The 22,702-nt window shown below is 44.0% G+C and overlaps 1 protein-coding gene across 10 annotated transcripts in view; it reads right to left on the reverse strand.

Annotated features, from left to right (window-relative positions):
• Positions 1 to 22,702, reverse strand: part of LOC144533599 (unconventional myosin-VI-like) — a 164,637-nt gene that overhangs the window by 60,394 nt on the left and 81,541 nt on the right. For all 10 annotated transcript variants that reach the window (XM_078275079.1, XM_078275078.1, XM_078275077.1 and 7 more), the window contains exons 13-20: positions 19,913 to 20,070; positions 19,456 to 19,547; positions 15,823 to 15,895; positions 10,674 to 10,801; positions 10,087 to 10,182; positions 8,507 to 8,677; positions 849 to 887; positions 471 to 564 (exon numbers count right to left, since the gene is read on the reverse strand). In XM_078275079.1, coding sequence (XP_078131205.1) covers positions 471 to 564; positions 849 to 887; positions 8,507 to 8,677; positions 10,087 to 10,182; positions 10,674 to 10,801; positions 15,823 to 15,895; positions 19,456 to 19,547; positions 19,913 to 20,070 — 851 coding nt within the window. The remainder of the gene's footprint in view (positions 1 to 470; positions 565 to 848; positions 888 to 8,506; positions 8,678 to 10,086; positions 10,183 to 10,673; positions 10,802 to 15,822; positions 15,896 to 19,455; positions 19,548 to 19,912; positions 20,071 to 22,702) is intronic.

Raw genomic sequence — 22,702 nt, forward strand, 5'->3', positions numbered from 1 at the left:
AACACCAAACACATCTTCCTTTTTTAAGAATGACTTCAGTGCCGTTCTTTCAAAGCCGATTCCAAAGACCGCCGTTCGCCAGCAGCAGCCATAAGCCCGCCCACTGACTCTATACACAATGTGATTGGCCTGACCAGAGTTTGGTTTTTCCAGCTCGCAAGCCAACGGAGAGTTGCTGGACGACCCTGGCTGCAAATTACATTTGCTGCTGCTAGGGTGGTCTAGATTTCTAGGCTAGTTTGACCATCTTTTTAGTGCTGACTCAAGGTAATTAGTGCTTGCAGAAGAGATTGCTTGTTATTTCAGTTTTTTGAGGAACGTGAAAGTGCATTTCCATATCCCACTTAGAGCATCACAAATCATACTAACACTTGTGTGCACCGAGCTCGCTTTTGGCTCAAAACAAACAAAAGCAGCAACGTAAATGTAGCCTTCAAAGTCTCGTCTAGGTTTTAAAAAATCCCACTGACCGGAGCACTGCAGCTGGGAGAGAATCTGAGCGCCTTCAAACTGGTGGCTGATCATCTTCAGGTTTGGTTTAATGCAGCGGATGAAGCTGGAGCCCTGCCGGAGCGCAGGAGGGACACATGGGGAGAGAAACAAAGAGTGCACAGACACGAAGAGTGGCAGAGAGAAAACGGCAATCAGTACAGCAACAGCAGGAACCACACACCGAATCAGACATCCATCACATCCATTACATTCTGACTCAGGACATGATGATCTCTGCGTCTCGGGGGGGGGACAGAAACTCTAGGTGTTTTTCTCTCCCAATACAGAGCTGTGCTTTACTGCAGCTGTAACATCAAACCATCAGTGAGTAAAGAGAGAGTAGAGGAAACACTGACCGTGCTGCGGAGCTTCTCCAGGAGAATATTCAGCTGGGTCTGCAGAAGCAAAAAGAAGAGGAAGGTATATTTGTGTTTCTGTGTCATCAAAGTAAATGAAGATTGGAGTTTTGTCGTATGAAAACCTCAACGTGCTGAGACACAGAATTACATTTCGTGGTGGTCAAGTTGAAATCTGGTTAATGTGGGTTGTTAGTTTCATTTTCACGTCATGAGAAACACAGCTGTACAACACATACTGTATCAAATACCAGCAGGTTATATCAGTTATAACCAGACCCAAACAGAATCTGTGGATTGGATTTTTGTAGATCCAGATTGAAAAATATGCCCTTAGACCTTAGATCAGAGACAGGGGGTCCAGGACCCCCAGGGGGTCCTCAGATTTGCTGCAGGGGGGCCGCAAAAATTCAAGAAAAGTCTGAAAATATACATTAACATGAATCCAACATATTATTAGTAAAGATAATTCTCTCAGAGGCATACTGGCCTATAGCTAAGGTAGCCATAAGGGGGCCACCCACAGATACAGTTAAGCTTAAGGTTTTACTGTGCCACATTTTAACATTCAAACATGATGTATGAATATGCCAACATTTTATTATTTTTAAATCTTAGTATTGTATGCACTATACAAAGGTATGTATAAAGGCTTTAGGCCGCCCTACATGTTATTGTAGGTCCAGTTTAATATGCAACTTAATTTGATACAATATATGTAGTAGGGGTCCCTGCTCTGTCTCTTTTTCAGCTAAGGGGTCCTTGGCCTAAAAAACGTTGAAGACCCCTGCCTTAGATGGTTAGTCTAGGTCAAAATCTCCTGATCTGGACTGATACATTACTTCACTGGCAGCCAGGAGCCGAGCACTTTGGCCAACGCTAAAGTCCTCTTTGCACAGCCAGTGCCAGACTTTCTAATGGGTTATTGTATTACTGTCTGGAACAAGAGGCCACAGATAATCAGAGACAGTTTGGAGCCGAAGATGCTGCTGAGGTGGCCAAGTGAAAAACGGGGGAGAGAAGAAGCTTTTGTCCCTAATGAAGTTCAAACTTTAAAATATGGTATGCATTTGCAGGAATCCTCTTTACTCTGCAGGCTGTTGAGGGTCAAAATGATTCATCCTTTACATGTGATGTGGCTCACTCAAGGTTTCTGATAAGCATAGGCGTAATTTACCAATAATCAAAACTGGCCAGTGCAACCCCCTAAAAAAACTATTATTATTTCCTTTACATAAATAAAGACATTTGCACCATAACTTGATGCAGAAAAGGCACAAATTGTTGCAGAAAAACCCACTAGAATGCAGGAAATTAAGTGTTTGATATGCTCAAAATTTCTATTTTGCGCTGAAGTGGACATCTCAACCGCCCCAATGTTGAACCCCTAAAGTTACGCCCTTGCTGATAAGCAAAACTTTTATAAATGTGCATCATTAAAATCTTTTGTTCAATGGCTGAACTGCAAGTAGTCGCAGCTCTGCCATTATTTAGTTTTTATCCAGCTTGGAGGCCCAGTTGGGTCTTTATCGTTACATATATATATATATATATATATATATTTCAGAATATGTATTTTTAATTGTCTTCCATACAGTGTTTCCCCCTATATTTCTTTCCACAGCATGGATAACTTTAAACTATTACAAACTAAGCAAAAGAAACCGCTTCCTCCAACTCTTGTTGTTATTGATGAATCTGTCCCTAGTCGCTATATATTCGCCACCCTGTAACTTCTCCGCATTACTCATAGTGTTGGTGATGCATTATTAAAGCTCATTCTGGCGAATTCTTTTCAAGTGACAGTGGACACGAAGAGCATCTGTGTTATGTGAATGTAAATATATGTAAATGTAAATAAATGTATACTAATTAGGGTCGATAATGGAAGGACACGAGGGCGTGCGGTGAAGCCGAACAAGCGGGGATCAAGCGGTGACAGATTGTAGAGAGGCCGTGTCATTAGCATAACAGCGGTGTTCTCATTTGTCCACTAAAGGCTGAAGCCACAGAAAAGTTCCCTAATCATCGTATCTGTCTCGCTTTGGCTGATGTTCTAACAACAGTAACGCAACTTTCAATTAAAGGGCAGACAGAGGCGGTTTGGCTCGAGAACTACACTGTAACGTGTCCGCCAGCTGGTCTTACAGGTCGCTGCTGTCAGAGAATGTCTAATAAGGGGAGAACTTCCACTCTCGGGAAACTTCCGGCTTCATGAACTGGTTGCAGTTCCACTGATGTTGATTGTAATCAGTCCTTCACTGACCAATCAGCATTCATTAGCAGAATGCTAGCGTGTTATGGGCAACAACGACTCAACCTGTAAGAAATCGAAAGGACACAAGTACTCGTTCATTCAACTTTTGACCTATAATCCATGTTGAACTTGCAAAAACTACAATCAAATCTGAGATTTCTCAACGACAATCAGGCGAAAGAGACACATTTAGCCGTCTAGCTCCATAGAGTCCCATTCATTTTGCACTCGCCCGCGGTTACCCCCAGTGGACCTCTGGTGGAACTGCAACCAAATTCAGTACAATGGGGCTAAATAGGGAGTGAACAGGCTCTCCGTAGACGGGCTCTGGTGCTGTTTTAATCAGAGAACAGGAAGTACTCCGTGAGATCGGCAGGTACGAGCTGTGTTCAAAAGGCTTTTTGGGAAACAATTTTTTTTTACCCTTTTCTGACATTTTAGAGACTAGAACTAGAATGTATCCATCCAGAAAATAATCCACAGATTAACAGACAATGAAAATCATCGTTAGTTGCAGCCCTATTCCAAAGCACCGGCTTCTGCAGTGACGTCCTATGAGGCCATTTTGCCGTAGTGGCCACACTCGTTACTGCAGGATTACGTGACGCACACTGACCCTAAAGGACTTTCCCTATTAAGTCTTTAGAAAGGGAGCAGCTGTAAAACAATGAATATGTTCACGTTTTTGTAGTCTTGGACATGTTTCAGCCACTCGTTCACTGCTTCTACCGTATGTTGACACTGGACTCCAATAGCATCTGTACAACCCACTGTTAGGCTGGCCAAAGACTTATCAGCCGTGTCTGGATGAGCCTTTGTAATAAGACACTTCTGTTATGATGTATATTCAGTCGAAAACATCCATGCCTCATGATTTCCCACCCTTCGCTGCAGCCAGAAGGCAGCGTCTCCTGTCACCTCGGCTGACTGGGATTTATCCCCGCTCATTTCCACGCCTGAAGCTCTGTTCCTGTCTGGCGGTTTGGATCCTCCTCTAAACCTTTTTGAACTTTAATCATAGCTGGGATGGAGAGAAAGGTGACCCAGGGCAGAGGAGGAGGAGGTTTCAGGAAAAACACTTCAGGTAACAGAGCTCGCAGGTAATAAGAACTCAATCTCCTCGACGGCGACTCTGTGCTTCGATTCTCTCAAATAAAAGCAGCATGTTTCCCAGTGTCTTCTACACCCGTAAAACATTCTGCAGACACAGATTTAAAGACATTTTAAATTACATAAACTGGGTTTTAGTCCGATGTAAATGAAAAAGTCACAAAGCAAAACTAAATTGTACACTACTTCTTGCAAAACAGGTCAGCAGCTCTCTAAACTGTAGCTGTGATCTTAATATTTTACTTGTCATGCTTCTTCCGGTTCGTGTCATTCAACTTTACCTGTCAAAGTAGCTTTACTGTCATTTTATTGAGTGGTCAGACAACAGTATACCGAAGTTTGGGTGGCAGTTCGTTGAGGCATAAAAACATAAACACATTAGACAGTTCAAAATGTGTGTTGTTACGGGAGCACTCACCCTGAGGTGACGACAAAAATAATCCCTGAGTAAGACATGAAAAAGGCAGGTTAAGAAATGAGGCCAAAATGACCATGCTGACGGGTGATTTACTCAAATGATAAAGTGCTCATATTATGCTTTCTGGCTTTTTCCCTTTCCTTTATTGTGTATCTTTGTTGTGCATGTTATAGGTTTACAAAGTGAAAAAGCCCAAAGTCCCCCCCAAAGGGACTTACCATCTCCAACAGAAAACACTGTTCACCAACTGCTCCAAACAGCTCTATTGTAGTCCAGCCTTTACTTCAGAGACAAACGTGGTCACTTTGGAACACACGTTATAATGCTCACCTAGCTGCTAGCATGGCACGCCCTCATACTCTGCTTCTGACTGGCTAGTAGTCCTTACCTAGGTACTGTCAGGGCACGCCCTCATACTCTGCTTCTGACTGGCTAGTAGTCCTTACCTAGGTACTGTCAGGGCACGCCCTCATACTCTGCTTCTGACTGGCTAGTAGTCCTTACCTAGGTACTGTCAGGGCATGCCCTCATACTCTGCTTCTGACTGGCTAGTAGTCCTTACCTAGCTACTGTCAGGACACGCCCTCATACTCTGCTTCTGACTGGCTAGTAGTCCTTACCTAGGTACTGTCAGGGCACGCCCTCATACTCTGCTTCTGACTGGCTAGTAGTCCTTACCTAGGTACTACAACTGGCCCAGAGGCAATCTGCAAGTGGCCTAGCAGAATCAGATCATTCATCCCATATATAATATATACTCTATATTGTTTATAATAGATTTACCTGCCAGATTCGCTCACGGAGGAAAAAAACCCCACAGATGCCCAAATATCTCTGCAGATAGTGAGCAAAAGCTGTGCCACACATCCTGTCTGAACAGCCCAATCGGTTAAAACGGGTGACAAAAGGAAGAGGGCAGCACTCCCTGGCGCTACATTTTATTTCTGTTAGGGATGCACCGAATCCAGATTTTTGGGGTTCGGCCGAATACCGAATCCTCGTCCCATCCTCAGTCCATGAACACAGTCAACACATTAATGAAGTAAACAGTGACTGTCCTTCCTTTGCCGTACCTGAAGTTGCTGCATTCTGGCTGCTGTCTGTAGATTCCTTCATGCTCAGCTCGTATTCTTCCAGATGTTTCATACCAGATGTTGTAACAGCGGTGATGTTGTGTATTGTTTAGGGTCCTCGCCACCACCAGACTAATCAGCATTGCAGATTGAACATGTAGCTGGACTTGAATGGCCTTCTTTTGACTGAAAGTACTGCCAAACAACACTTTTTCTGCTCACCAGTTCCATTTCCACTTCCTCACAGCCTGCTGCATTGAAGGCTCCAGCTACATAAACACCTTCCCGTAATCAGCGGCGCCGTCATTACGTCGACCAGCGTAGCGCGCGGAGTGCAAGCGTAGGGTTCGGGGGAAAAAAATTCGGCAGAAACCGAACCCCGTCAAAAAGCCCAATATTCAGCCGGATCTGAAGCCTGGATTTGGTGCTTCCCTAATTTCTGTATATTTTTCACACACACACACACACACACACACACACACACACACACACACACATTTTAAATAGGCTGATGAAAATATCTGGCACATCTTCATTTCGTGGTTTTAAAATCTGGCCCAATTGAATAGCCCTGCCATTGTGAGTTTCTCCTACACACACATCAAATAAAAGCAAAAATGCCCCAAAAAATAACCTTAAGAAAATTGTCCATTAAAAACTCTACCTGGATAAAAACACACACAGTACAGTGTTTATAGAAATGGAGAACTTTAAAGTGCAGCTCAGTGATGGACAGCATTCATCTCCGCAAGGATCTGTGATGTATCACACATACAAATCATTTCACAGTGCACATGAAAGGATAAAATATGTGTGCATCAAAGACACCAGTGTTCCTGGGAATACTATAAGATATATCCCCGCTGCCTGTGCTGTCCACCACGCACCGGCTCTGCCGTTATCAGAGAGAGAGAGAGAGAGAGAGAGAGAGACGGCCACTGTTCCCTCGGGCCGTGTGCTTTTTTTAATTTTCCGGAGCCATGATTGAGTGGTTGGCTTTGCCTTTGGTTGGCTGACACGCCGGAGCACATATCAAGGTGAGACGCTGAGCTGGATGACTCACAGTGGAGGAGTCAAGAAAATAGCTCCCTCCAAAACAACAAAGAAGCTGCTCTCTGTTGTCTGAATGTACTATACTGTGTATAAAGGGAACCTTCTTATCTGAAAGAGAGACTGGGTGTTCCCATGAGACCGAGTTCCACACGACAGATGTATGGATTTTTTTAAGGCCAACACCGATATCAGTATTTGAAAGTTTAACACGTGTATCACCATCATATTTGTTGTTGATGAGGATCCCTTCAATTTGGGTAGATTAGACTCCCTATCCTAACGGCCAGTTCTAGGCCTGATCTGATTTTTTGGCCCCCGATCCCGATCCGATGTTTTAAATATCTTCCATGTCGGCATGGTGACCCCACCCATGCCTTATTCGTCCACTTTCTCATCTTCATTTCTTACCAATCAAAGCCAAAGCTCCCTTCCATTATTTGCCAATCAAAAGAGACCTCATATCCATTTCTTATCTAAAAAGCGCCTCCTCCCAGCAACGCCCATCTCCATTTCCTACCAATCAAAACGCTCTTTCCGCTCAATGGCCGCTTTGCCGCAATCGCAAGAGAAGACTCATCTCGGTATTTTTCCACGTTAAATAAAGTAACTTATTACTGGCAAATCTTGTGTATTAATCTTGTCAAAAGTTCATTTAATTTATGTATTTATTTGACCGCGATGTCATATTGTGGTCCACTTTGCTAGTAAAGAACAAGGATATAACGTTATTGCTACTGTAAACGGTAGTGTATTACATGTACAGTGGATAGCTCTGTGGCCTCACAGAAAGAAGGTTTCGAATCCAGGTCGTCCCGGGTGGAGTTTGCATGTTCTCCCCATGTCTTCGTGGGTTTCCTCCGTAACATGTAGATTAGGTTTCCAGTCAATGCCCTTGATCAAGGCACTGGCTCAGATCTGGAGTTGGTCCCCGGGCGCTGTGATTGGCTGCCCACTGCTCCCGTGAGGGATGGATGGGTTAAATGCTTCGCTATATGTTATGTTTAAGTGACAGTAAAGGGGGGAATGTGTGAATGTATTTTGTGTTTTGTATTTACTGTTTAACTGTTTTAAGGAACCCCTCGAAAATGAGATGATTCGTCTCAAGGGGTTATCCTACTAATAAATACTTTCACTTTCACTCAACTTAGTGCAGCAAGTGAGTCTTTTCCCTCAACACCAAAACTTCAAAGTTCTCTTTAGGATCCCAACAAACCCCCACCCAAAAAATAAACAGTCTCAAGTTCCCCGCCGGACAACGAAAACTAAACTTAGTGGCGCCTCTTGCGCTTAATGGTCAATCTTTGATTTTCATCTCGTGTTTACTGATGTCGGCTCCGGGGAAAGCGTTGTTGCCTGGTGGAATCACAGAGGAAGTGTGGAGAATTGGAGCAATTCGCTTCTGTAAAAAACAGGTGACTAAGAAAGATGGACTTTTTTACTAGAAGCTATGAAACACTCTGAACAGACACTGGTGAGTGACGCGCGCCATCTTGGCCCAGGGCGTTTTTGATTAAAGGCAGCGATCGCTACAAGCTGATGTAAATGACCGGAGTAAGGTAAACCGGGTGAATGCTGATCACTGATCAGTTAAAAAATGCCCATATTGGCTCCGATCAGATACTTGGGATTGGGATTGCGATCGGGACATACCTAGCCAGTTCAGACCAAAGATTTGCGATAAGACGAGTTACAGTTGATCTTGGGAGTTTCAGGTTAACAAATCATCTACATTTCACCTAAAACTCACCTTAAACTTGTTGCCGACGCTGATGAAGCCCAGTTTTCCCGCCTTCTGCTTCATGTCTTTGCTGTTGCTGGAGTTCTCGAAGAGCTCGCGGACGAAGCGGTCCTTAGACTCGCTGACCAGACTCTCCAGAGACATGTGCAGCGCGTCGTTGTTCTTCTCCACAAACTTGGTCTAAAAGAGAGGGACAACGTTTTCGAACAGACTTAAAAACGTCTTCAGACGTACTGCCCTGCTGGGTTAATTTAGTGGAAGGTTTCAGCTTCTAACCTTTGTGCACAATTCCAAAAAGAGAAAACCCAAATTTTCCTTTTTATGTTTGGTTGTTGTTTAGAGGTCAGTCCTATGTTCCCACATTTCTAAGATTTTTTTTTTCACTGAAAATTAGGCCCTATGTTCCCACAGCCCTATGTTCCCACAGCCCTATGTTCCCACAGCCCAATGTTCCCACAGCCCTATGTTCCCACAGCCCTATGTTCTCACATCCCAATGGTCCCACAGCCCTATGGTCCCACAGCCCTATGGTCCCACAGCCCAATGGTCCCACATCCCAATGGTCCCACAGCCCTATGTTCCCACAGCCCTATGTTCCCACAGCCCTATGGTCCCACAGCCCTATGGTCCCACAGCCCTATGTTCCCACAGCCCAATGGTCCCACAGCCCTATGTTCCCACAGCCCTATGTTCCCACAGCCCTATGGTCCCACAGCCCTATGGTCCCACATCCCTATGGTCCCACATTTCTAAGATTGTTCTTAAAATTAGGCCCTATGTCAGGGTTACATTCCATCTGTAGTCCATTGCTACTGGATAATAGATTGGGTGTAATTGGCTACCAAATTGGGAGAAAGGAGGATAAAATCTGATACAAATTTATGAAAAAGGAAATTTGGGAACATAGGGCCTAATTTTTAGTGACATTTTTTTACAACATAGGCACACTCCCGTTGTTTATGACTCATCCTTCCCCCCTGATACCTCCGCTCACTGCACAGGTGAAGGACAATATTCCAAGCAACAAATATCACAATAGATGTCTGCAGATATACACCAGCATTCAGAAGTTATGAATCTGCTGCTACAAAACTTGATTGTGTCCATTCAGATGTCTGAGAGCACTACGCTGTATGTTTGAATGTTTTTTGAAGCTTTTCAGCTTGAAGAAAGTCCTCTTTACAAGTAGATGTGATTGTACATGGAGAACAAAACCATGTACAATAGAGCTCAACAGTGACCGGCTACTTTTTGAACAACTCCGGTTCCGGAAGTGATTTTACCCGTTCAATATCTCCGTTGACCTTTCATTAAATGCTTATATAAAGAGTTTTAAGCCAAGAACCAAGCTAACCATAAAACATTTGATTCAAACGATCAGCCGATTACTTTAGCCGTTTGCCGGCTCGCGACTGCGGTTAATGTTTCCATCGTAACAGCGAGCTCCACCAATCGAAAAAAAATCTCATCTGAATGGTCGCTTGCTTTGGTCAGGAGTGCTCTCTTAAGTCCAGTGATCAAAGTAAAATGAATAAACTAGTTTGTGTGACATTCATTTCATAGATGGAGTGGAGTGTGTGTGAACGCACCGTCTCATAGCACACGGCTCCTGCAAAGTGTCTGATAATAAACCCTTCATCATCCCTCACGTTCCTGTGGACCGCCAGCTTAGACTTCCTGGGAACCTGAGGGACACACACACACACACACACACACACACACACACAAACACACACACACACACACAGTCAATCTCTCACACACAAACACACAGTCAAACAGTCAAACACACACACACACACAATCACACACTCAATCACACACACACACATACACACAATCACAATCACACACGCACGCACGCACGCACGCACGCACCGTCAAATACACCCACACACACAATCACAAATACACACACACACACACTCTGACTCAGCAGAGTTCCTGCATAGTTTCCATTTACAATGACACCTGAACCACCGTTTGGGACTACGGTGGTTCAGGTGTTATATAGAAATAAAATAGGGTCCAGGTTGAAAAAAAAACGGTAGTTACTAAATCTTAAATAAAGAACTGAATCAGGACAACAGCATATCGTCCCAGCTCTACTATCGCGAATCTGATATATCTGTCTCTATTTTCAACAACTTCCTTCTGGTGTTTGGGAGACACTCACGGTGAGGCGGAAGTGGTCCTTGTGTTTGTTGTGAACGGTGTCGGTGAAGTGCTGGTCGCTGGGTTGAGGTAGTCGGTTCTCTTCGTCCAGGATGTCCAGGATGCCGAGCACCTTCGCCTCCACCAGGTCTGGGGGAAAAGACAGAAGCACGAGACACATGAGGAAAAGGTTGCACCGTCCGTCTCGGCGCCCTTGACCCTTATATCAGGGGTGTCAAACTCAGCTTCACTAAGGGCCACACTGGAAAAAGAGAATCACATCGAGGGCCCGACATGTGTTCTGTATTCACACGCTTTTATTCAACCCGAAAAAGTCAAATATGCCAAGAATGTGGGGAAAAAGTGACAAAAATGTTGAGAAAAGAGGCAAAAACGTGGCAGAAAAAGCGATTAAAATATTTTTTTATATATTTTTTTTAAAAGTCACAAAAACATCTAAAAAAACTTTCTTTTTTTTAAAAACCCCAAAATGTCGAAATAGCGGCAAAATGAAGAAAAAAACGGCAAGAATGTCGGGAAAAGTGTGGAAAAACTCTTGGAGGGTTAATGTATTGTTAACCTAAATCGATGCGCGGGCCGGATCAAAGTTTGCGAGGGACCCGGATGTGGCCCGCGGGCCTCGAGTTTGACACATGGGCCTTATAAGATGTTAGGGTCAAATCTGACCCTTTTTCAAGTTCAGATATGTAAAAAGTACCGTTTACATTTTTTTTTATTGGAACAAGGCTTCATGATATCCTCACAAACAGCCATTCTAACACGACTAAATACTTATTGTAAATTCTAAATGTCTAACATAACGCGTGGTGTTACGGGCACATTGGCTGTTACGTAAGTTGTGGGTTGCTTTGTGGATCATATTTGGCTAAATTTCCCCCACCACAAGCGCACGTAGGCACGCACGCATGCACGCAGGCACGCACGCACGCACGCAAATCCCCTCATCCTTTCATCCATCCCTTCATCCCTCGTTCTACTGTCTCTCTGCAGCGGTGGAATGTAAAGGCCGTTTTACTGGCGCGCGCGAATGTGACGTCAAAATGACGTAGATCTCGCTGGCACGCCAGGATTTTGAGTGTGCGAGCAGAAATCGAGCACTCAGTGGGAACTGCTGCTGCCAGTTCTGCCGTTGTTTACCTTTTCCTTCTTCTTCTAGTCCGTAGAAAGAGCAACGTTGGCAGCCTTTGCTCATTAGCGCCACCTCTGTTCAGGAGAAGACTGCAACTAGTGTCGCGACCACCACGCGCGAGTATACCGGACGTTTAACTAAGTACATCTACTCCAGTACTGTACTTCAGTCCAAATGTTGAGGTACTTGTACTTTACTTGTGTACTTTTCATGCCACTTTCCGCTTCTACTCCGCTACATTTCAGAGAGAAATATTCAGAGAGAAATATTGGACTTTTTACTCTACTACATTCATCTGTTCCAGCTTTAGTTACTAGTTACTTTACACATTAAGATTACTGCACACAAAACACATGTAGTTTATAAGATCTGATGTTTTATTCTGAAGTAAACTAGCCAACAATATAACGGCTACAAGTCCAGCTGAGATGATCAGACACTTTCTAATGTGTCTTATATGTTAAGAGGATTTTTTTTCCCGGCATTGAGTACTTTTACTTTTAATACTTTAAGTACATTATCCTGAAGATACTTCATCAACCAACATCGACTCAGATGGGAACAAAACCGACTGAAATGTTAACAAATAAATTGCCATCTTCCACTCTGACGAATGTGTTTTGTGAAGTGACGAGGATTTTTTAAATGAGTTTTTCTAATCTTTGTTTTAATTTCTGCTTCGTCTTGCACGCAGTTATGCATCTCTTGTCTGGACAGATTTTAATTTTCTGCTACACCAAGTGTGATTTTGATGCTCTCTCTGGTGTTTGTGTGCACGGGTAGCTGCTGCTTGCAAATCCCACAACAGCAGCAGCCCAAACAAACAAATACATTTTAGTAATCTACAGTTTCAATGCAAACAGAGCTCACTGCATACAGTCTGTGTGAGCCAACCGCTGCCTGCGGACTCTGCTGTAGTAAGCATCTCTTATTGATGCCATCTCACAGAGCTGGACATCAGCAAAACGGCCTAATTAACCTCCTTCCCCTCTAAATCACCTCACATCCATCTGCCTCCCTGTTTATGGAGACACGTTTCACTCAGGACACGGGTTCACATGCTCTGGGGCTTCATCACTTTGCCTTTTTTTTTTATTTTGTCGGTCCGTTAAAATGGCGCAGAGGCTCCGGAGGTCAAACGGTTCTCGCTAAAACGGAGGGCTCACAGCCAGCGGCACATTAAGGCCAATCATGAGCAGCGTGCGGCCGCTCGGGGCTCGTAAACACAACTTCTTCTCCGGGATAGCTCAACAGATTGGGAAGCACACAACCCCTGAACAAGAAAAATTAAAAACAAAGCAAAACCAGCAGCCGGAACAACGCTCCAAAACCACAGGCAGACACTCAAGAGTGTTTTCTGAGAGAGCGTGTGAGTTTAAGTTATACATACATACATACATAGAGTGAAGCATGCAATGCAGAAGCAGAGCTAACACTAAGTCAGAAATAAATCTTAAAATGCTCATATTATGCTTTCTGTCTTTTCCTTTCCTTTACTGTGTTATATATCTTTTTTGTACATGTTATAGGTTTACAAAGTGAAAAAGCCCAAAGTCCCCCCCAAAGGGACTTACCATCTCCAACAGAAAACACTGTTCACAAACTGCTCCAAACAGCTCTATTGTAGTCCAGCCTTTACTTCAGAGACAAACGTGGTCACTTTGGAACACACGTTATAATGCTCACCTAGCTGCTAGCATGGCACGCCCTCATACTCTGCTTCTGACTGGCTAGTAGTCCTTACCTAGGTACTGTCAGGGCACGCCCTCATACTCTGCTTCTGACTGGCTAGTAGTCCTTACCTAGCTACTGTCAGGACACGCCCTCATACTCTGCTTCTGACTGGCTAGTAGTCCTTACCTAGGTACTGTCAGGGCACGCCCTCATACTCTGCTTCTGACTGGCTAGTAGTCCTTACCTAGCTACTGTCAGGGCACGCCCTCATACTCTGCTTCTGACTGGCTAGTAGTCCTTACCTAGCTACTGTCAGGACACGCCCTCATACTCTGCTTCTGACTGGCTAGTAGTCCTTACCTAGCTACTGTCAGGACACGCCCTCATACTCTGCTTCTGACTGGCTAGTAGTCCTTACCTAGGTACTGTCAGGGCACGCCCTCATACTCTGCTTCTGACTGGCTAGTAGTCCTTACCTAGGTACTGTCAGGGCACGCCCTCATACTCTGCTTCTGACTGGCTAGTAGTCCTTACCTAGGTACTGTCAGGGCACACCCTCATACTCGGCTTCTGACTGGCTAGTAGTCCTTACCTAGCTACTGAGCATGTGCGACTCCCAACAAAGATAGAACAGAAGTGCGATGTCTCACTCTGTAGCTAAAACAGAGAGCTCAACACACAGGGTGAAAAAAGGAGCTGCAGCAATGTGCAGTACAACAAAAATATGGTGTTTTTTGAAAATTAAACTATGTAAACCTATTCTGATATAACCTCTAAATACAATTATGAACCTGAAAATGAGCATAATATGAGCACTTTAAGTCTTGGCTGTGAAGTACAGATCTACAAGTCCCACGTCAAGTCCTCAGTAAACACCAACAAGTCCAAAGTCAAGACAGGAAAGTCCTACAACAACTGTAACATTGATCGATATTGTCTGTCCTTCGGTGACATAGAGAAGGTCATACTGTACATGCTTTTATTTTGACTTGATTACTGCAGCTCCTTGTATTCCTGCCACATTCAGAAGCATCTTTCATGGCTACAACTGGTTCAGATTTCTTTCTGGTGCCAGGCTTTTAATGGGCATGAACAATTTAGAATCAATTTTGAAATGTCATGACTTACTTTTAAAGCACAACTGAGAGTGGCCCCAGAGTATATAACGGACCTCTTCACACCCTATGAGCCTGAATGCAATCTGAGATCATCTAGTCAGCTCCTTCTTGCTGTTCCTGGGTCCAATTTTGGGACTAGAGGCGATCAAGCTTGCACTTCCTCTAGAGATACGATCATCTCCATCTGTATCTGCTTTTAAAAACGCATTTGTACAGGATGGCATTTTTTATGAGTTTCCAAAGTTAAAGCTATAGTGTGTAGTTTCTGTCGTCCCCATGAGGAATTCTAAGTAATGACAACAACACTGTCGGCGCGTCCACATGATACAAGCCCTCCGTGGTCGTGCACAGCCCCCCCCTTCCACACAGTTGCTAGTAGCCAAGGAGGACACGGAGAATTAAAAAAACATGATGGACTCTTCAGAAGAGGTCATTATCTTCACTTAAAGGTGCAGTAGGTAAGCCTTATAAAACTAACTTTCTGTCATATCTGCTGAAACTGACCCTATGTTCCAGTAGAACTACATGAAGCAGGTCATTTAAAAAAAACATCCGGCTCCTCTGGCTCCACCTACAGCCTGTAGTGAGATTTGCAAAAATCAACCGCTCCCTGTTCAGATGAACAGGCCGGGGAGGTCTAACTGCGTGTCAATCACTGCTCATGCACACGTATTCATTCTCCCTTGTGGGGGGAGGGGCTTAGGAGACCGTTTTGGGCTTTAGCAGAAAGGGGGGAGGGACTGAAAAGTTGTCAATGTTCAAATTTTTTGGCTAAGTCCTGGATCTTCACAATCCTACCTACAGCACCTTTGAGTTTCTGCGCGGGAACGGACGCCACAATCTTCTGAACATAGCCATACTGAGAGACAGAGAGAGTTGTGTGGAGCTGATAGTCTTAATTTGCTTTGTAGCAACTCATTTGGCAATGGCTGGAATGTAACGGACGTTCATTAATATCAAAAAGTTACGCACCAAAACTTTAAGTGTCTGTATGTGTATGTTCTACACATGCCAGCTTTGTGTGTGTGTTGTTGTTTTTTTACTTCTATGTCTTGTTATGTACTTTATGTTCTACACATGGTTAAAAATATCTGTGATGCAAAAGAAAACAAGAAACATTCAACACTCTGAACTCAACAGCAGAAATATGAAGGACGAGCAGTTGGAGCTGCTCTGAATGCACGGCCATGAGTGCAGAATGTGCAGAATAATGAGCGGCGTCTCCATACCTATGCAGTCCTGATTGTCAACATAGTGGACCTCGTTGACTCCGAGCCCCTCCCTCTGGTACAGCTCTTGCTCCTGGAATGCAAAGGAGACATTTCTAATGAGAATCCATAACGATATTCGCAGCATGTACGCAATCCGTCTAATGAGTGCGACGACGACTCCGTGGTTCTGCCCGCAAGACGTTCCAGCTCTCATTTAGACAAGGTTTTCTGCTTACTCTTTACTCTTTCATGCAAAATGAGCATCTTAAGGTTACAGCTTTCATACTGGATGTTGCCAACAGATGTTTGCGAGCAAAACATCATCAAGTATGTAAATGAGGAGGCAATGATTGATAATTTTGCGGAGTCCGCTCTGACACTAGCTGGATTTATCACTGCAGTACGAATCATTCTTAGACACTGGAAAAGCCAAGTAAGGCCTAGTTTACAGACAGGCTGCAGTTAATGACAGACACGGCATTTGAAGTTGTTATTGCAAGACTGAACGATGGTAGGGGTAGATTCTACCAGGTCTGGTCTCATTTCCTGCACTTTATTCAATTTGAACTGACTACTGCCCCATAATTAATATTATTATCAAGCCTAATTTGATCTCTGCCAACACCCCCCACCCCCATCTTTTTTTTGTTGTTGTACTTGTTATTTATGTCTATGTCTTTTAATTGTGAATTTTTGTTGTTTTTCTGTCTTGCCCAGATTGCTGTATAGTGTGTGTTTAGTGTGTTACATGTTGTTAAATGTGGTGCGTTTCTCACATGGAAAAACAATACACACTTTAATTATAAAAAAAAGAAGTTTTGAAGGTCCCATGGCATGAAAATGTCACTTTATGAGGGTTTTTAACATTAATGAGTTCCCCCAGCCTGCCTATGGTCCCCCAGTGGCTAGAAATGGTGATAGGTGTAAACCGAGCCCTGGGTATCCTGCTCTGCCTTTGAGAAAATGAAAGCTCAGATGGGCCGATCTGGAATCTTCCCTTTATGACGTCATAAGGAGAAAGGTTACCTCCCCTTTCTCTGCTTTGCCCGCCCAGAGAATTTGGCCCCCCATGAGAAAGAGAGAGACATCATGGCAGTTGGTCAAGGCCACACCCCCCACCCTCCAACTTGCCCCCTCCCCCCCCTCTCCTCCTCAATAGCATTTAAAGCTACAGACACAGAAATGGCACATCCTAAGGAAAGCTCATTGTGGGACTGGCTCTAGTGGCTGTTATTCTGCCCCATGGCTGAATTTCGGGAAAGAGACTTCAGATACAGTATTAGGGGACCGCTAAGGCCTATATAAAAAGAGACTTCAGATACAGTATTAGGGGACCACTAAGGCCTATATAAAAGAGACTTCAGATACAGTATTAGGGGACCACTAAGGCCTATATAAAAGAGACTTCAGATACAGTATTAGGGGACCACTAAGGCCTATATAAAAGAGACTTCAGATACAGTATTAGGGGACCACTAAGGCCTATATGAAAGCATCCAAAAAGCAGCATGTCATAGGACCTTTAATGATCTTTCATTGTTAAGAAGTTCAAAGTTCAAACAGATATGGCTTCAAGAATCAGGCTGATTTCATTTTGTTAATGATGTGAAACGTTGGCTTCTACAACTGAAGCAGAAACAACAGTGGCATTTCTTTCACAATTTATTTAATCAAAAACTGCCCAAACGCCTGCCAAGGCCGACAACTGCCCAGCGTTGGCAGAGGATTAAGCACTTGAGTGCCTTCTAGTTTGTTATGCGAAGACCCTGAATTACAAGGAAAAATTGTATATCGAGCATCATTATTTTCCATAACAGAGATTTGGAACATTGTAGACTTGGACAGCGTCGTATTTCATGTCGCTAATGGTTGTTTTGGGTGCTTCAAATGTTTGTGACTGGAGAGTTTTTAAATCCAAAATGTAAGACACAAAGTTTACTGAAAGAAACACACAACTTTCTACAGCATGTTTCTGCAGCTGGGTGGTATCTAAAATGTATTTCGAAGTTACTCTTCCACTGAGAGTGGTGGAATCTAAAACAACAATCCAGAAAATCACATTGTATGATTTTTAAATAATTAATTTTCATTTTATTGCATGACATAAGTATTTGATCACCTACCAACAAGTACGAATTCCGGCTCTCACAGACCTGTTAGTTTTTCTTTAAGAAGCCCTCCTGTTCTCCACTCATTACCTGTATTAATTGCACCTGTTTGAACTCGTTACCTGTATAAAAGACACCTGTCCACACACTCAATCAAACAGACTCCAACCTCTCCACGATGGCCAAGACCAGAGAGCTGTGTAAGGACATCAGGGATAAAATTATAGACCTGCACAAGGCTGGGATGGGCTACAGGACAATAGGTAAGCAGCTTGGTGAGAAGGCAACAACTGTACTGTAACAACTGCAATTACTAGAAAATGGAAGAAGTTCAAGATGACGGTCAATCTCCCTCGGTCGTGGGCTCCATGCAAGATCTCACCTCGTGGGGCATCAATGATCATGAGGAAGGTGAGGGATCAGCCCAGAACTACACGGCAGGACCTGGTTAATGACCTGAAGAGAGCTGGGACCACTGTCTCAAAGAAAACCATTAGTAACACACTACGCCTTCATGGATTAAAATCCTGCAGCAAGGTCCCCCTGCTCAAGCCAGCACATGTCCAGGCCCGTCTGAAGTTTGCCAATGACCATCTGGATGATCCAGAGGAGGAATGGGAGAAGGTCATGTGCTCTGATGAGACAAAAATAGAGCTTTTTTGGTCTAAACTCCACTTGCCGTGTTTGGAGGAAGAAGAAGGATGAGTACAACCCCAAGAACACCATCCCAACCATGAAGCATGGAGGTGGAAACATCATTCTTTGGGGATGCTTTTCTGCAAAGGGGACAGGACGACTGCACCGTATTGAGGGGAGGATGGATGGGGCCATGTATCGCGAGAGCTTGGCCAACAACCTCCTTCCCTCAGTAAGAGCATTGAAGATGGGTCGTGGCTGGGTCTTCCAGCATGACAACGACCCGAAACACACAGCCAGGGCAACTAAGGAGTGGCTCCGTAAGAAGCATCTCAAGGTCCTGGAGTGGCCTAGCCAGTCTCCAGACCTGAACCCAATAGAAAATCTTTGGAGGGAGCTGAAAGTCCGTATTGCCCAGCGACAGCCCCGAAACCTGAAGAATCTGGAGAAGGTCTGTATGGAGGAGTGGGCCAAAATCCTTGCTGCAGTGTGTGCAAACCTGGTCAAGAACTACAGGAAATGTATGATCTCTGTAATTGCAAACAAAGGTTTCTGTACCAAATATTAAGTTCTGCAAATCATGCAATGTGATTTTCTGGGTTTTTGTTTTAGATTCCGTCACTCACAGTGGAAGAGTACCTATGATAAAAATTACAGACTTCTACATGCTTTGTAAGTGGGAAAACCTGCAAAATCAGCAGCTAATCAAATACATGTTCTCCCCACTGTATATAAGTGCTTACAATAAAAAAAGCACTTATCAACATATAAAAATCAAAAGTCCCGAGTCATTCCAAGATGTTTGCTTTGATTTGCCGGTGTTTGGAAGTGTTGGCTGATGGCTTGGAGGTTGATTTGATGTTTTTTTCCTCCCACAAATGGACACGAGGTGAACGACAGCTCTCACCTCTTTCAGTATCCGCTCATTGAAGAACTGCTGCAGTTTCTCGTTACAGTAGTTGATGCAGAACTGCTCGAAGCTGTTGTGTTCGAAGTACTCTGCAGAAGAGAAACGGAGACACAGTTAAAGATGCTGCGCCAGGTCCCACAAAGTAATGAAATACGTGTGGCAGGGCACCTTTAACTTATGATGTACGAATTGTTTCGGTGCTTGAAATGAGTTAACCAAAGTCTCTATATATGATTAAAATAGTAAATAAATGTCTGAAATGAAATTTTGTAATATCGCTTTCTGAGTCTGAGTTGTGTCAAACATCGTTTGGACGCGCCGGTGCGCCTTTTGTCCTCAAAGGGTTAACTGGTAGAGTGTGACTCCTGAAAAGGCCGTGAAGCTGCTTAATTTTAGCCGATGCCAATCCTTAATGTTATTGCAACAGTCATAGAAGGTTTTAAAGGATACCAACCGAAGCCAGCGATGTCCAGGACGCCGATGAAGTTGGCGGAGGAGTCGAAGGGGAAGCACTGGTTGACCCTGGTCACCACGTGGTCGAAAAGGCGGCTGTACACGGCCTTCGCCAGGGCGTCCCGAGCGTTGTTAGCCTGCTCCACTTTGAGTGGCACCCTGGAGACACACAGGGACAAAAAAGGTTCAGGGTCAATCTCTAGAAAGGCTATATCAATCGCTACATTGACACCGGAAATTTCGCCGGGTGTTCCTCATTTCGGCCGGATGTCCGCCCCCTTCCTCTTTCTTAGTGTTGGCGTTCTAACCTCCGGTGGATTTCTGAGGACTATGGTTAACTGCTCCTCAGATCTCTGCAGGGTAAATCCAGACAGCTAGCTAGACTATCTGATTGCAGCGATCTCGATATACTGGACCAATGTCAAAGATTGTTGTTCCCATGAGTCAAAAAAATGGTAGTTACGCTTTAAGTTAATTCCTAACTTCAGAATGTCTTTTCTGCAGTTTATCACTTTGAGTGCCTAAAATAATAAATGTCAACATGAACCTGTCCCTGGGAATGAAGTGAGTCTACTTATTCACCAACATTCGGTTTAAACACACAGCAATGTTCCGAGCAGATAATTGTGTTATTGACAGCCGCAGAGAAAGAGAGATTGGGAGTGAGAGGCAGCGGCCGTAAAGAGGTGGCAGAAACCATAACCGGCAGCTCACTCTGCGGAGCTATTGTAATTGCTTCTGACTGTGTGCGAGTGCACGGTTCAGTAGCGGCAGAGAAAAGGAGTAACCCGATCGCAGGGGCCAGATAAAATATAACCGCAATAATCTGCTGCGAGTCCCCGAGGCTGGAACTTTCTGCTTGGGGGCGTTACCTCTGGACTTACTTTACTTAAGCTGCAGACTGCAGTGTACTCGAGGACACACATTCATTCATTCATTCATTCAACTTCTATACTTCAGATCACTGAGGGGCGCCCCTCATTCACAATGTCATCGAGTCAAATTTACAAAGACAAAAACAGAACAACACAGGAAAAAAGCAACACCATCATAATAAAAACAGAAAGACACTAAAACTGTGCATTGGAAAAAGGATTTGATGAATACATTAGGATCCCCACTGCTGGAGCTGCTACCCCCGCGACCCGACCCCGGATAAGCGGATGAAGATGGATGGATGGATGGATTAGGATAAGGATGCAAAAGAAAATACAATGTAAAGCAATTACAAGTAGAAGTTTGCAGGTTTAAAACCAGTTTTCTAAATTGTCTAAAAGGCACAAGTGAGTTGGTTTTAAGGAAGTGCTGTAACTTGTTCAAGGAGCCGGGTGCACCTAAGTTAAAAGCAGAGTGGAACTCTCAAAGCTCCGAATAACGACTTCCAAAAACCCACCTCCCTCTCTCTCTCTCTCTCTCTCGGCGGCAAATTATCTCCTGTGCACATACCTTTTTAAGCCTCATGCAACATCACGGGGAACACCGAGGCCTGATCCCTGCAGGTGCCTCCGCCGTATTTCTCTAACACATTATGCTGTGATAGGACGACCTGCTGTGTGACGGCCGACCCGACCCCCTAGAGCTGCAATCTGTGATTCACTTCTGCACCTGCTCGCTGTGTGCATTCCCATCAGAATCCAACATGTGGAGGCTGTATATATATTTATACACATCTCCCATTTATATTGATAAACAGCCATGTTTGTCTGCTGCATACTTTCAGAAAAGCACACAGCCCGTATTCAGAAACTGTGCTGTCAGGACTTCCGTACAGTTGTGATGTCACAACAATACTACGTATAGGTAGAAAGTATAGTGCCGTTACAGTCATTCCCCGGCTGCAATGACGGTGCAGAGACTCGGAGAGCGCAGATGCAGAAGGCTTGGAAACGCTGACCAATCAGAGCAGACTGGGCTTTTTCAGCTGGGGGTCTTAAAGAGACAGGTGCTAAAACGGAGCATTTCAGACAGAGAGTGAATACAGGTACATTCAGACAGACAGTACACACACACACACACACACAAAACAACGCACAAGTATAAACATCAGGCCACTTACGTAGGCTACGGCGAAAGCTCTGCGTAGAGCCTCCGCAGAACCATAAATCCCGCTTATGTCGTAGCATCTGTCCCTATCTCTCTAATAAATCGGAATATCTGTGTGGGTGTGTCTGTCTTTGAAATATCTCATGAACCGTTCATCGGATCTACTTCACACTTGGCTTCCTGGGTAACAATGAACTTGGGGTTTGGAATTTGGAGCTGTTTGGACAGCGTTGAATATTGGCTATTAATAAACTGTGAATTAAGCCCAGCTTAAATTCACTGAGACCATTTTTCTAATTGGAAACTCAATGAAAAGCCATTTCTATCCGTCACAATATGTCTGTGATTACTCCACATCTTCAACGTTCTCTGTCGGGTAAATGTAGTACAATGTTTTCCTCTGAATAGGAAGTACACAGTAGTAGTCAGTAGTAGGCTATAAAGTGGGGTTGCATATTAAGTGCTTTGGTGTCCTTCTGTAACTAATTTTGGGGTACAATGGTACTGGAGAAAGCTACAAGAAGCAATACCACAGGTCAAGCAATCGGCCCGTTCCAAACAGGCACATTTTGAATGGGCACTGTACTAGTTCAAATAAACATGAAAATAAATAAAAATAGCTTATAAATGAAGAACTTTTTTTTAAATATTACATTTATGATGTTCAAACAGCAAAGACTAAATGTAAATATGAAGTTGCTCTGTGCAGTTGGACAGAGTTATGGCCACAGAGCGGACCTTAAACCCT

This window comes from Sander vitreus, chromosome 18 (genome assembly GCF_031162955.1).
Source record: "Sander vitreus isolate 19-12246 chromosome 18, sanVit1, whole genome shotgun sequence".
Classification (NCBI taxonomy): Eukaryota; Metazoa; Chordata; class Actinopteri; order Perciformes; family Percidae; genus Sander; species Sander vitreus.